General features: G+C 34.2%; 1 protein-coding gene across 1 annotated transcript in view; it reads left to right on the top strand.

Moving 5' to 3' along the window:
• The window catches only part of fz3 (frizzled 3), a 60,814-nt gene extending 51,383 nt beyond the window's left edge, over nucleotides 1-9,431 (top strand). Inside the window, exon 2 of the mRNA XM_075302862.1 lies at nucleotides 6,618-9,431. Coding sequence (XP_075158977.1) covers nucleotides 6,618-8,246 — 1,629 coding nt within the window. The 3' untranslated portion in view covers nucleotides 8,247-9,431. The remainder of the gene's footprint in view (nucleotides 1-6,617) is intronic.
• The last annotated feature ends 6,613 nt before the right edge of the window (nucleotides 9,432-16,044 follow it).

Genomic DNA, 16,044 nt, shown 5'->3' on the forward strand with positions numbered 1-16,044 from the left:
CCCATATAGACCGATTTCCCGATTTTACTTCTTGGGCTTCTAGAATCCGAAGTTTTTATCCTATTTGCCTGAAATTGGAAAACTAGAGGTATTGTAGGACCACAAATACGTGTGCCAAAAATTGTGAGTATTGGTCCATATTTTGGTATAGCCCCCATATAGACCGATCTCCCGATTTTACTTCTTGGGCTTATAGAAACCGCAGTTTTTATTCAATTTACCTGAAATTGGAAATCTAGAGGTATTGTAGGACCAAAAAGACGTGTGCCAAAAATTGTGAGTATCGGTCCATGTTTTGGTATGGTCCCCATATAAAACGACCTCCCGATTTGGGGTCTTGGGCTTATAGAAACCGTAGTTTTTATCCAATTTGTCTGAAATTGGAAATCTAGAGGTATTTTAGGACCATAAAGAGGTGTGCCGAAAATGGTGAGTATCGGTCCATATTTTGGTATAGCCCCATATAGACCGATTTCCCGATTTTACTTCTTGGGCTTCTAGAATCCGAAGTTTTTATCCTATTTACCTGAAATTGGAAATCTAGAGGTATTGTAGGACCACAAATACGTGTGCCAAAAATTGTGAGTATCGGTCTATATTTTGGTATAGCCCCCATACAGACCGATTTTACTTCTTGGGCTTCTAGAATCCGAAGTTTTTATCGTATTTGCCTGAAGTTGGAAATCTAGAGGTATTTTCGGGTCATAAAGAGGTGTGCCGAAAACGGTGAGTATCGGTCCATATTTTAGTATAGCCCCCATAAGAACGATCTCCCGATTTAACTCCTTGGGTTTCTAGAAACCGTATTTTTTATCTGATTTGCCTGAAATTGTAAATATTTTGGTATTTTAGGCTCACAAAAACGTGTATCGGATTAAGTTTTTATCGGTCCATTTGGTAATGCCTCCATATAGACCGAATTCACTTTTGAGGGTGTAGAAGGCGCACTGATCATGAAAATTGCTTGAAACTCAATGTAAAATTTCCAGATTTTACTTCTACAGATTTAAGATTTCAAATCAAGACGTTATTTTATAATTTTCTTGCACAATTACAAGAGATGTTAATTATTCCTCTAAAACTCAAACAAAAATGGTTCTTATAAATCCAGAATCTGATATAGTCCTCATAGGTGAAATCTTTAAATTTATCTTCGGGAAGTGTCCTCAAGTCCTCCTGAAATTTCAAAGGAAACCCTAATATTTGGTTCATGGTGGTGGGTATCTAAGATTCGGCCCGGCCGAACTTAGTGCTGTATATTTTTTTTTAAATAAGTTTTTATGATTTTTAATGCATTATTACGCTTACATTTGACCTTGAATAATTTTATTAAAATATTAAAATTTTCTAGAATGGATTTTGCACTTTTGCGGCAAAATTTGTAAAATTGTTACAATTTTATAAACTTTTACTCTTTTTTAACCTATTAGGAAAAAATTACCCAATAAAAATACGAAAAAAACGAGTTATAAAAAATTGAATTAAAACAACTTCCTGCGTAATTAAAATAATTAACTTCTTTGCGAGGACATTTTTGGAAGTGCTTTTAAAGTAGTGACTTTAGAACAACACCAAATATTTTTTGCTTGGAAAAAGTGTGGAACTACTGTTAGTTGTTTTTTTATAAATTAATTGTCTAGTTATGTTGAAATCTGATTTTTGATTCATTTTTATAAAAAAAAAAAAAAACATTAATTGAACCTATAACTTCGGTCTATTAATTTTTTGCTAGGGGGTAAAGGCCCCCCATCCCTCCTAGGAAAATGTTCTAGCTACGCTAATGATTCTCTCTCTCTCTTCTTGCGTTATATCAACGAAGGTATCCATGTACAGATAAATAAATGTCAGTCCAAAAATCCAAATTAAAACAGATATTTCAAAGAAAAAATGTTTTCTTAATTAAAAAATAACTTTAAACCAAAGAAGCAAAATGTTCAAAATAACTATTAGCCTATTTTTGGCAGCTTTTTGTCTTTAATTCAAAGATTCAATATCTCAGTTAATTTAAAGAATAGTTATTTAAATCAAAAATGTTTTTCTTTACCTTAAGGGAAATTGCTATACTACAAAACCATACGACTTTCATGGAGGAACGTAAATTTCAAAGATTCGTGCCCTAAATTTAATCAAAACAATTCTTAAACCAAAGACATAAATTTTGTTTCAATTAAAATTTCTTTAGTTTTAGGCAATTTGTCCTTAATATTTTTGATATTAGGACAATGTTATTTCCAGTAACAAATAGGAGTAAGGGTATGGTCACACTGGGCATATATTTGCCCAAAATAAGTGTCAAACTTTTTTCCATGAGCACTTTACAAATATTCCGATACCGTTTTCCAAAACATTCCCAGCAAAAAAGCGTCGCCAAAAAGTGTGTGTAACCGCCTTCCTATGACAAGCCCATGTTAAATTCAAAGCTTCTACGCCAATTTTGCACCGCTTCCGGATCCAAAAAGAACATTTTCACTACTTTTTTGGCGACGCTTTTTTAGCTGGGAAGATAGCTATATGAAATGAAACATTTTTTAAACTCAAATGAAGTTTTTTCTAAACAAATGAAATCGTGCCGAATACCTTTATCGCTGAATTCTTACTTTGTTTAATTTTTATTTCGATCAACCAGGTAAAAATAAAAAGATAACGAGGAGTCATAGGTAACTATTTGAATTTTAAAATGTTTCATGTGAAAGATAAAAAAGTTTCATTTCAATAATAAATGCTATAAAATGTGTTTGCCCGAAATTTCATAAAACTTACATTTTGTGAAAATTTGCCAAATGTGAAAATAATGTTTTAATTAGTTTTTAAATTCCATATTAGTCTAACATATATGATAAAAAAGGTTTCTTAAAAAAAAGTATTTTTTAATTGAATATATCTTCAAATATAATTAAGATCTGATTGAAAAAATATTAGTGAAATTTTTTTCATATGACTTTGTTTAAGTTTCATCTAGTGGTGTTTTCTTTTCTGAAAAAAGAGCTTTGCCTTCATTTTGTCTGTACAGAATGTTGCTAGCAACCTAAAAAAATGCTATCATTTCAGCGGGCAGAAAAGAATTCAAAGAAGCAAACAGGGCAATCGCAGCACTCTTGTTTGTCGGCAATGCTGAAAATGCCCCCAATTTGCATCTATGCGTGGCACTATTTTCACACCAGAATTCGAAGCCTTTTCGTACTTTTGTCCGTTTTTTAGAAAAGAACCAAAATTTGCCGGGAAAATGCAAGAAATTGCGCATTTTTTACAAGAAAACAATAGAACTTTGCATTACATATAATTTAATATCACATTTTAAGCCAGTTGGCATAGCGTTTGGGATTTAGATAATCATAACCGAATTATCATTATTTCTAGTGTTGTCAGATAATCCAGACATCGGGTTACCCGATTCCTTTGAATCCTAAAGTCATACTACAAATTTCTTTCAAACTTAATTGAAGTCTTCATATGAGCACATATTCCATGCCATTGCGAAAATCTATAGAAATCATATTAAGCCAAATTAATACATGTAAATTTTCTTTGCTACATCATTAAATAAATGATTCAACAATTTCTTTGATAATCAAATTTATGCTCAATAGAGAGACCTTCCGTATACGATGATCTACAATAATTAAGACTAATATTTTACTTGGTATGGAATCACAACAAATCCATGTATGTAATTTAATATTACAGCATTTGTTGCTTAAGTCTTTCGTTTGATCGTTACATGCCTAAGGCAGTTATAATACTACTAAGCTATGCCATCTATGCTATATTCTAAACAACACAGAAAGCCACATAAAGCAAAAAAGGGCATAGCTATGAAAACCTCATCTCATGTAAAACAAGAAAAAAAAAAATCGACTTCCATGGCTCGCGCAACAAATCGGAAACAGGTACTTTTTCATTTGCCATTGTTTGATTCAAAAATGAATACTCACACAAAGTCATGTATCTAACCCAAAAGAATGAAAAAAAACCATTGACCATGTTTTGTGTAGAGAAGAAAACATTGTAGAGGTGTAAAACAAAAGGCTTTTCAGAGGTTTCTTTTGTATGTACGAGTATGTCGGCTGGTTGGTCGATCGATACAAGTACAAATCCCCAAAGCTCGAAAATGATATATTACCCAAAACCATAGCAATTCAAGTCTAGATGGTCATATTACACTTTCGTTATTCCTATAATCAAATGAAAACCCCCAAAGGGGCATTTTGAACACCCGAAAAGAAGTAGACAAAAAAAAAAAAAAAAACAGGGCAATGGAATAGCATTTTCAAAAGCAGAACTGATTACATGGGCTTTGAATGTTGTCGTCGTCATCATCATCATCATCGACAACATCACCATCGTCATCTCCATTGTAGATGTCTGATGTTTGACCGACCTACAGACCAGGTTCATTTTATATTGATTAAAAAAAGTGTTTGGTACTTTTACAACATTAACACTAAGAATAACCTTAAAAATGTATTATTAATGATGTTTTTTCGAGAGCCAGTCAAAATTGTATACTATCTACCACATGTCAGACACTTCGACATCGACATCTTCGTCTTCATCGTCGTCATAAACATCATCGGCAATGTCAAACTCTACCTCTTGGATGGAACGAAAAAAATAACAAATTCATTGTACATTTAGAAAAATGTATTAATATAGAAAATTTTATCACCATTTTAGTTGTATAGATTAAACAAAAAATTTATTTCTATAGTAGATTTTGTTTAGAAAGTTTGTCGAATTTTTATTTTTTTAAAGAATTTTGTCGAAATTTTATTTCTGTGTAAAAATTTTTTAATTTCGTTTTAACAGATTGTTTCCCTCAGTGTGTACAAAAATGTTCAATAGCATAGCAGTTGTTTTTGTTGGTGGCCCATCTTTGAGCCCGTTTTAAGAATCTTTAAGCAATTATTTTTAAAAGCACTACTTTGATTATACACCTCAACAAAATGAGAGGTATTGTTCGAAGCTGTAGGGGTGTCTGTCCATAGATGTAGCGTGGCAAACTCCTTGCTTCATATCTAAGAGAGTCGCACCTTATTGCTTTGGTAGTTTGCCCATTCGTCGGTCTGTCCGTCCTTCCCTCTATCCTATTGCTCTAAGGTTTCTTTGGTTCGTAATTGTGTGCCTGCTGTTTTTTTGGTTTCAGTATGATGTATTGTTAAGTTTGTTTCGTTTTCAAAGAAATTTAGCTCTTCGAAATGTAACGAATTGCAATATTTAACGCTTCAAGGTTTAATTTTTCAAATTTATATTTTTTTAGAAAAAAAACTTCAAATGTACCATGGAATATAAAGAACCTGTGGAATGACTCATTGATTTTTGATTTTAATATCTATAAGTAACTATAAATAAGTGTTGCATTAGGTTTTATGCAGTTTTTTTCTAAAATATTTTAGTTATTTTTCTAAAATTAATAACATTAGTAATGGCAGAACTTTAACAAAATAAAATAAAATTAATAAAGGTTTTTAAATCATTAAAAATGCGAGGGACTCAGGTTATTAATCGATCATTAAAAAATATTTTTTTTTAAATTATTTTGATTAAAGACTGTATGACTATATTGAAATAACATAAAAAAGCCGGTTTATTTTAAATAAAATAATTTCAAACAAAAGACTTAAGACCCAAACGTCAAACGAATAAGATTCAAAGACTTAAGACACAAACTTCCTTTGGTATACTTATGGGTAAATGGCATAGACATTTAATCATAAAATTAGTTAAAATTTTAGTTTTTATACTAAGCATTTTAAATTATTTATTTTATATAAAAAAATTATCGATTTTATAGACAGCTGATATTTTTCATTTCGGAATTGGTTTAGGAAATTCAATAAAATTTATATGCCAGTTTTTCTAAAATCTTGTAGTTGTTTTTCTAAAGTTAATAACATTAGTAATGGCAGATCTTTAAAAAAAAAATAAAATAAAATTAATAAAATAAAGGTTTTTAATGAAATTAAAATGCGGAGGACTCAGGTTATTAAATGATTGAGTCCGCCTCGATCGTTAATTTTTTTTTATTAATTTGATTAAATACTGTATGACTATATTGTAATAATATCAAAAAAACCGGGTTTTCTTCAATAAAATAATGTCAAACGAAAGACTTAAGACCCAAACGTCAAACGAATAAGACTCAAAGACTTAAGACACAAGCTTCATTTGGTATACTTATGGGTAAATGGCATAGACATTTAATCACAAAATTAGTTAAAATTTTAGTTTCATACTAAACATTTTGAATAATTTATTTTATATAAAACAATTATCGATTCGATTTTTTGTAAGCAAGTGAGTTTTTTCATTTCGGAAATGCCAATCATTTGGTTTAGGAAATTCAATAAAATTTATGTGTCAAAATTTCCTAAAATTTTGTATTATGAATTTTTCCCTCAAAAAATCACTTTTCTGCTACTTAGTTTTTTTGTTCAAAATTCTATTAAATAGTTTGTTCAACAAATCTACATGAATTAATAAACACATATAATAGAAAATAAATATTTACCCATTCAAACTAAATTAATTGTAAGGAACTTTGTGTTTCCATTGACAAAAAAAAAAAAAAAAACATAAAATTTCACTAATAATCTTTCCCTGTCTTTTTCTCATTACAGATCACAAAACTATTGCCGCTCATCGAATCGCATTGTTCAAATACCATACGTTTCCTGCTTTGCTCATCACTCTTCCCGCTTTGTACACCGGATGTACCACGACCAGTAACAGCCTGCAAGTCATTGTGTGAATTTGTAAAAGGTGAATGCTCATCGCATACTGAATTAATGCAATTATGGCCTGAATTTCTTAAATGTGAACAATTGCCCAGCCCAGAACATCAAGAGTTGTGCATGCAAATACCAACCATACCTACGGCAAAAACACTGCATCCCAACAAAACCTTAGAGGATAATGCGATGCCCAATGGAATGGGACAGGATTTACACAATACTCGACAATTGCAAATACCACAGCAGGTGCAACATAATAGCCACCACAATGGCCAACAGTCACAAGTTCCACTGCCGCCACCACCACCGCCCAATCATCATTTCTACTGGCCCTGGATGTCGCAACACATCAGCAAAGCCATTAAGCCCACAGCCATATGTCCTACAAATTTCACCGTGAATCCTTTGAATGCAGATGAATGTGTACCGCAATGCAGCAGAGATGGTTTCCATACGACACAGCAAAAGAAAATAGCAGAAAGTTTGATACTTGGTCTCTCGGCTATATGCTTTGTGTTGACCCTCTTCTCTTTGGTTACCTTTTGGGCTGAGCCCACCCGTTTTGGCTATCCAGAAAGACCGGTGCTGTTCTTGTGTTTATGTTATAATCTCTTCTCAGTTTGCTATTTAGAGCGTATTGTTTTCCACAACTCTTCAAGGGCTTTTGCCCTTATGGAAGATCCTTTGGGTAAGACACAACATCCGGCCTGCTCATTGACACCACCATGTTTGGCTTCCTATATTACCACGAGTTATTTAAGTCTGAGTGCTGCTACTTGGTGGTTGATTTTTGCCTTGTGCTTCTATTTGTCATCCCACAAGAAATGGTCTTCGGAAGCTTTGGAAAAGAAATCGGGATTATTTCATGTTTTGGCTTGGGTACCACCATTGGCCCCACCTATTGCTGCTTTACTCATGGAGAAGGTAAAACCCAATGAATTAACTGGAATGTGTTCGGCTCCTGGTTTTGTGGAAATTCCGGCAATTGTTCTATTGCTCTTGGGCATATTTTTCACATTGAGAGCTTCCCGTTCTTTACTAGCCCTGCAACAACAAATGCTACCCACCTTTGGTCACCAGAGATTTTCACAGATACGCAAAAGATTCCTGATTTTCTCACTTCTGTTCTTTTTACCCACAATGGCCGGAGTGGTGGCGAAATTCTTTGAACCTCATATGGATTCCGTGCCCACATGCTCGACGCGTGAAGATTGTGCCTCACCCACACCCCTCTTGGCATGGCCCACCCTATTGCGCCTCTTTTTCCAATTGACAGGTGGTACTCTGACAGGCATGTGGGTTTGGTCTCGCAAGACATGCGAATCATATCGTAGTCGTCTGGTGCCCACACCCACCTCATCAATGACCAATACCACCACAAAATCAGCTGCTTCATTGCCCAAGAAACATTTACATGCCTCGGGCAAGTCTACGATTGGAGCTCCTCTTTACAGTGGCATTAACTTTCACAATGTTCCCGTCTATACAACTACAACAATAGTGCCGCGAGTGTAGCCTCTTCATAAGAGGGTGGAGCTAAGGGCGGGTGTATATAATCAGGGGAAAATTGTAATTATGTAGTAAGATGTACATATTAATATGGAAAATTTATTGTAACTCGAATGTTGTTATTTCTTTTTGTATAAAATGAATTGATTATAAATGTAAGTAAAAACAAAAACTAAATAAAATCCATTACCAATGTAAATTGTTAATATGGTTAAGAACGAGACGAACCCACTTCCCAGTTATTACGGTCAATTTCTTCCACGCAGTTGCTTATTTCTCAGGTGCATTATTGAAAAAAAATTGAGTTAAAGAAATTTACATAAAAATGACGTCAGAAATGAGAACTTCGTATTTTGTATTTCTATCCATATACATTTTTTGTTCAAATTAATTTTTTTCAATATTGTACGCTTTCATGTATAGTGAATTTTTGTTGTTATAATAACATTTCATCTTTTGTTTATTAATCAAGTAAATTAGTTTTTTTACGTCGTTTGATCGTCTTTTAAAATTCAGATATTCTTGAGAGAGTATAGCACAGTTGTAATAAAAATAAATTAAATAAATAAAAATATTTGCCAAGATTTTTTATATATAATTTTTTAACTTACATTTCTTCATGTGTACGTAAGCAATTGTCTGCCGGATAGTGTTGGCCTTATATTAGTTTAATAATTAGTTCAGTTAGCGACTGGAATAGAAAATATGAAAAGAAAAATAATGTAAAAAATTCTGGTTAATTTTTTTATGTATTTACATTATTTGTTTATTTTATTAGTTTGTTTTTATCAACACACACACAATTCCAAATGTCATTATCATCATAACCACCAATTTGTTTAGTAATTATTATTATCATTATTAATAGATTCTAAATGTGTTATTAGTTTGTAATTTATTTAATTTATTTGTCCAAACAAACATACTTATGTACTAAGGGGTTATGTATGTTTTCAAATACAGTTGATTTGTATCTCTTTCTCCCATCTTGTTGTAAGAAAATTATATATGTAGACAACCAAATGTACATGAACAGTTTTTTTTTTTAAATTTAATTTTAAGTGTGCATAATTTACACAAAAGTATTTAGCGCTTAATTGAACAAAAGCTGAAAAGATGTTCTTATAAGAATATTTTGAAATTTTCTATGAAAACAAAAATAAATGAGAACAATTTCAATGTTAAAATAAATTACAATGTGTATTTATTTAATTATTAATTATGGAAAAAGGTAAAATTTGGGAACAGAAATTAAGGGCGGTAAAACAATTGCGGATCAGGTGACCACTGTGAGATGATACCTTTGGCCCTTAACCTGGGGGGATTGATGATGAAACTAACTCTTGTCTCTAAAAGCAGGCTGCACTAAAAATAATGTTGTAATATCGATGATTTTGTTACCCAGCAAACAAATTGGAAGTTGTTCCACAAACATTTTTTTTTAAAGCCCATCCCAGAATCCCCCATCAAGTTTTTCAACTTCCGATGCGGTCCTTTTGGACAAGTTCACAAACATTTCTTCTAAAGCGCATCTTGGGATCCCCCAATGATTTTGTTCTACTTCCGATGCAGTCCTTGTGGACAAGTATTAGAAAGAACGCAATCAGGCTATTTTAAGTGCAAATTTTGGACAATTAAATTTTACAAAATAATAGAAAACTAATATAAAAAAATAGAAAATTTATAAAAAAGTAAAAAAATAATAATAAAAAAACAAAATTTATCCCCGCTGGGATTTGAACCTGTGCCGTTTGACCTTTTCGCCTCCATGGAAGTTCTTTTGAGAAGGTTTTGCAAATTACGAGATTTTTAAATTTTTTTGTTGATTTTTAATGGAAAAAATATATTTATACGAAAATATTTGCCGAAAATAAAAAATAAAAACGATGCATAACATAAAAAAAAAATTTGTAGAAAAATATTTGATAAAAACTTGCCGCTGGTGAGATTTCAACCTGTGTTTCTTATTTTTTCGTTCATACTAATAAAGAACATCTCGAGAAGCAATTAGAATGTTACTCCTTGGTGTCGTATTACGATCATATCACAAACATTTGAAATGACCTTTCGACGTTCTGTTATGGTGCCGTCAAACCCAGGTTCAACCCCTGGTCGGAGCGAAAAAGTTTTTCAAATTGTAAAAAATTAGATAACAGGTTGGCTGATAAGTCCCCGGTCTGACACATAGATGGCGTCGCTAGTATTAAATGCATATTATTATACCCACCACCATAAAATGGTGACGGGGGTATAATAAGTTTGTCATTCCGTTTGTAACACATCGAAATATCGATTTCCGACTATATAAAGTATATATATTCTTGATCAGGGAGAAATTCTAAGACGATATAAGCACGTCCGTCTGTCCGTCTGTCTGTCTGTCTGTCTGTCTGTCTGTCTGTCTGTCTGTCTGTCTGTTGTAATCACGCTACAGCCTTCAATAATGGCGCTATCGTCCCGAAATTTGGCACAGATTAGTTTTTTGTTTGCAGGCAGGTCAAGTTCGAAGATGGGCTATATCGGTCCAAGTTTTGATATAGTCCCCATATAAACCGACCTCCCGATTTGGGGTCTTGGGCCTATAAAAACCGTAGTTTTTATCAGATTTGCCTGAAATTGGAAATCTAGAGGTATTTTGGGACCATAAAGAGGTGTGTCGAAAATGGTCCGTATCGGTCCATGTTTTAGTATAGCCCCCATATAGACCGATCTCCCGATTTTGCTTCTTAGGCGTCTAGAAACAGTATTTTCAATCCGATTTGTCTGAAATTGAAAATCTAGAGGTATTTTAGGACCACAAGGAGGTGTGTCGCAAATCGTTCGTATCGGTCCATGTTTTGATATAGCCCCCATATAGACCGATCTCCCGATTTTGCTTCTTGGGCGTCTAGAAACTATATTTAGCATCCGATTTGCCTGAAATTGGAAATCTAGAGGTATTGTGGGACTATAAAGAGGTGTGTCGAAAATGGTCCATATCGGTCCATGTTTTGGTATAGCCCCCATATAGACCGATCTCCCGATTTTGCTTCTTACGCGTCTAGAAACAGTATTTTCTATCCGATTTGTATAAAATTGAAAATCTAAAGGTATTTTGGGACCATAAAGAGGTGTGTCGGAAATGGTCCGCATCGGTCCATGTTTTGATATAGCCCCCCATATAAACCAACCTCCCGATTTGGAGTCTTGGGCCTATAAAAACCGTAGTTTTTATCCAATTTGCCTGAAATTGGAAATATAAAGGTATTTGGGGACCATAAAAAGGTGTGCCGAAAATGGTGCTCATCGGTCCATGTTTTGGTATAGCCCCCATATAGACCGATATCCCGATTTTGCTATTAGGGCTTCTAGAAACTATATTTACCAATAGATTTGCCTGAAATTGGAAATCTAGAGGTATTTGAGGACCATAAAAAGGTGTGCCGAAAATGGTGCTCATCGGTCCATGTTTTGATATAGCCCCCATAGAGACTTATTTCCCGATTTTGCTTCTTGGGCTTCTAGAAACTATATTTACCATCCGCTTTGCCTGAAATTCTTGAACTATAATAAACTGTATTTATTACATGATTTGCCTGAAATTCGAAATCTAGAGGTATTTTTAGATTACAAATAAGAGTGCCGAAATTGAGGTATATCGGTCCATATTTTGGTATAACCCCCATATAGACTGATCTCTCGATTTTTACTTCTTGGGCGTCTAGAGACTATATTTTCTGGCTGATTTGTTTGAAATTGAAAATCTAGAGATATTTTAAGATCACAAATATGTGAGTAGCAAATGGTGCCTATCGGTCCATGTTTTGGTATAGCCCCCATATACACCGATCTCCCGGCTTTATTTCTTGGGCTTCTAGAATCCGTAGGTTTTATCCGATTTGCTGGAAATTAGTAATCTATAATAAAATTTTAGACAAACGAAATTTCTTTTTCTTATTAAGTGTTTTCGTTTATTCAACGATTGTCTCTAAAATTTGTGTCAAAAGAAAACTTTGCTTGTCTAAAATTACGTTTCTCAAAAAAGAATACACTTCTTTCAGGGTATAGCAGACGCACTGATCATGAAAATTGCTTCAAACTGAAAGTAAAAGTTCCAGATTTTACTCATCGTATTTAAATAAATGCGGAAAAATCTACAGATTTAAGATTTTAAATCCAGGCGTAATTTCAACATATACACGATATGTTTATATTTTCTCTAAAACTCTAACAAAATTGGTTCTCATAAATCCAAAATCTTATCTGGTCTTCATAGGTAGAATCTTTAAAGTTTGTCTTCGGGAGCTGGCTCGTTTGGGAGAAGATTTGTCATCGAACCCCCTACAATTCTTTATATTATCAAGTAACCCACTACGACGAAGAGTTTTCATAGTAAACTATTATACTTGATTCATGGTGGTGGGTATTTAAAATTCGGCCCGGCCGAATTTACTGCTGTATATACTTGTTTTTATATAGTACCAACCTTCAAATGATTCGTGTCACAATTTGACGTCTGTAAGTCAATTAATTTGTGAGATAGAGCGTCTTTTGTGAAGCAACTGTTGTTATGGTGAAAAAAATGGAAAAAAAGGAATTTTGTGTTTTGATAAAATACTGTTTTCTGGAAGGAAAAAATACAGTGGAAGCAAGAACTTGGATTGATAATGAGTTTCCGGACTCTGCCCCAGGGAAATCAACAATATTTGATTAGTATGCAAAATTCAAGCGTGGTGAAATGAGCACGGAGGAACGTGAACGCAGTGGACGCCCGAAAGAGGTGGTTACCGACGAAAACATCAAAAAAATCCACAAAATGATTTTGAATGACCGTAAAATTAAGTTGATCGAGATAGCAGAGGCCTTAAAGATATCAAAGGATCGTGTTGGTCATATCATTCATCAATATTTGGATATGCGGAAGCTCTGTTAGCTGATGGCCTCAGTTGTCAATGCTTTTTTATATCTTTATACTAATATTATATTTACTATAAATTTAGTATCAACTATAAATAAATAAATAAATAAATAAATCTAGCGGTTTTTGGTGAAACAATTCTGGCAACGCTGGATTGCACCGAAGTACTTTCCTCCAATGTCATGCCCATGTAAAAAAAAGTATTACTGCTGATATACGTACGACAAAGTTGTTACCTATTTTGCGCAGGCATACTTGTACTCATACCTGGTAATAGGTGTTTTTGCTGGGTAGCTTTTATATACTAATTTATTATTTATGAGTTTAATGACCACAGAGACAAAATTTTAACCTCGATTTTCCTGAAATTTTGCACAGGGAGTAGAGCTAATATTGTAACTATACATGTTAATTTTGGATGAAATCGGTTCAGATTTAGATATAGCTCCCATATATATCGTTCGCCCGAATTTCACTCATATGACCACAGAGGTCAATGTACACAAAAAAGATTTTCTGATTCAATCACGAAATTAATTGATCCAATTAATTTTTTAATTGAAATGACTTCAATCACGATAATGATAGTATATATCACAGTTTTAATTGGAGATTAAAAAATACTTGATTAAAAAATTTATTGATATCATTAGCGAATTGATTGATTGAATTGATTGATTAAAAAAATAATTGATATTGATTGCAAAACTCAATTAATTATACCCTTCACCACTACTGTGGTACAGGGTATAATAAGTTTGTGCATTTGTATGTAACGCCAAGAAATAGTGGTCATATACCCATCTTTTAGTATACCGATCGGCTTAGAATTAAGTACTGAGTCGATTTAGCGATGTCCGTCTGTCTGTCCGTCCGTCTGTTGTGCACAAAGTACAGCTCGCAATTTAAGTCCGATCATCCTCAAATTTGGCATAGGGCCGTTTCTTGGGACGGAGACAATCGCTATTGGTTTTGGAAAAAATCGGTTCAGATTTAGATATAGCTGCCATATATATTTATCCCCGATGTGGTCATAGTTAGCGTGTTTATCAACCGATTTTCTTGAAATACCGTACATCCAAATATTTTATGAATCTCGAAAATCTTGCAAAATATCAGCCAAATCGGTTCAGATTTAGATATAGCTCCCATATAAAGGGTGATACGGTCAAAATTTGGTCAATATAAACTTGACGTATTTCTTTCAATTTTGCATTTAAAAAACTTGAACACCCCTCATTTTGAAGGTGTGTGTGTGTGTAGAATGTTGCTCCTATTTTGATTTTAGAATTCACTCTTCAGTTGTCAAAATGCCGTCCAAGCAAGAAGAGCAGCGTATCAAAATTTTGCTCGCGCATCGTGAAAATCCGAACTACTCGCACGCAAAGCTGGCAAAATCGCTAAAAGTTGCCAAATCAACCATTACAAATGTAATTAAAGTGTTTGGGGAACGTTTGTCGAAAGCCAGGAAGTCTGGATCGGGGGGAAATCGAAAACCGGAAGCCGCTGAGACGACAAAGAGAGTTGCCGGGAGTTTCAAGCGAAACTCTAACCTCTCTCTCCGAGATGCCGTAAATAAGCTGGGTGTATCGTCTACAACCGTGCATCAAGCCAAAAAACGAGTCGGACTATCGACTTACAAGAAGGTAGTGACTCCAACTCGAGATGATAAACAAAATACGACGGCCAAAGCGCGATCCCGGAGGCTGTACATGACGATGCTGACAAAGTTTGACTGCGTGGTAATGGACGACGAAACCTACGTCAAAGCCTACTACAAGCAGCTTCCGGGACAGGAGTTTTATACTGCAAAAGGAAGGGGAAATGTAGCAGATATTTTCAAGCACATACAACTGTCAAAGTTCGCAAAGAAATATCTGGTTTGGCAAGCCATCTGTACCTGTGGCTTTAAAAGCAGCATTTGCATAGCTTCCGGGACTGTCAACCAAGAAATTTACGTGAAAGAGTGTTTGAATAAACGTCTGCTGTCTTTCCTGAAGAAACATGGTTGTTCCGTACTGTTTTGGCCGGATTTGGCATCTTGCATTACGGTAAAAAGGCCATGGAGTGGTACGCCGCCAACAACGTGCAGGTGGTTCCCAAGGACAAGAACCCTCCCAACACGCCAGAGCTCCGCCCAATTGAGAAATACTGGGCTATTGTCAAGCGGAACCTAAAGAAGACCAAAAAAACTGCTAAGGACGAGCAGCAGTTCAAGGCAAACTGGCTTTCTGCGGCGAAGAAGGTGGACAAGGTGGCTGTACAAAATCTGATGGCAGGTGTCAAGCGTGAGGCCCGGCAATTCGGATTTGGAAAAGCGAAAGCCTAACTGAATATATTTCCTGAATTTTATACTAATTGAACTTGAAAAAGAAATTTAATTTGATTTTTTAAATAAACGATTTCACCGATTTTCACGCGTTTTCCCTTGACCAAATTTTGACCGTATCACCCTTTATATCTTTCGTCCGATTTAGATTCATATGACCACAGAGGCCAAAGTTTACTACCGATCTTCGTGAAATTTTGCACAGAGGGTAGAATTGACATTCTACCAATGCTTGGTAAATTTGATTGAAATCGGTTCAAATTTAGATATAGCTCCCATATATATCTTTCGTCCGATTTGAACTTATATGGCCACAAAAGCCAGAGTTTTGCCGTGATTTGCTTCAAATTTTGCACAAGGGGTACGTTTAATAGTATCGTTAAGTGTGTCAAATTTTGTTAAAATCGGTTCAGATTTAGATATAGCTCACATATATATCTTTCGCCCGATTTGGACTTATATGGTCTCAAAAGCCAGAGTTTTGCCCTGACATACTTCAAATTTTGCACAAGCAGTACTTTTAACGATACTATTGTATGTGCTAAATATGGTCAAAATCGATTCAGATTTAGATATAG

Source organism: Haematobia irritans, chromosome 3, assembly GCF_050003625.1.
Source record: "Haematobia irritans isolate KBUSLIRL chromosome 3, ASM5000362v1, whole genome shotgun sequence".
In the NCBI taxonomy this organism is placed as follows: Eukaryota; Metazoa; Arthropoda; class Insecta; order Diptera; family Muscidae; genus Haematobia; species Haematobia irritans.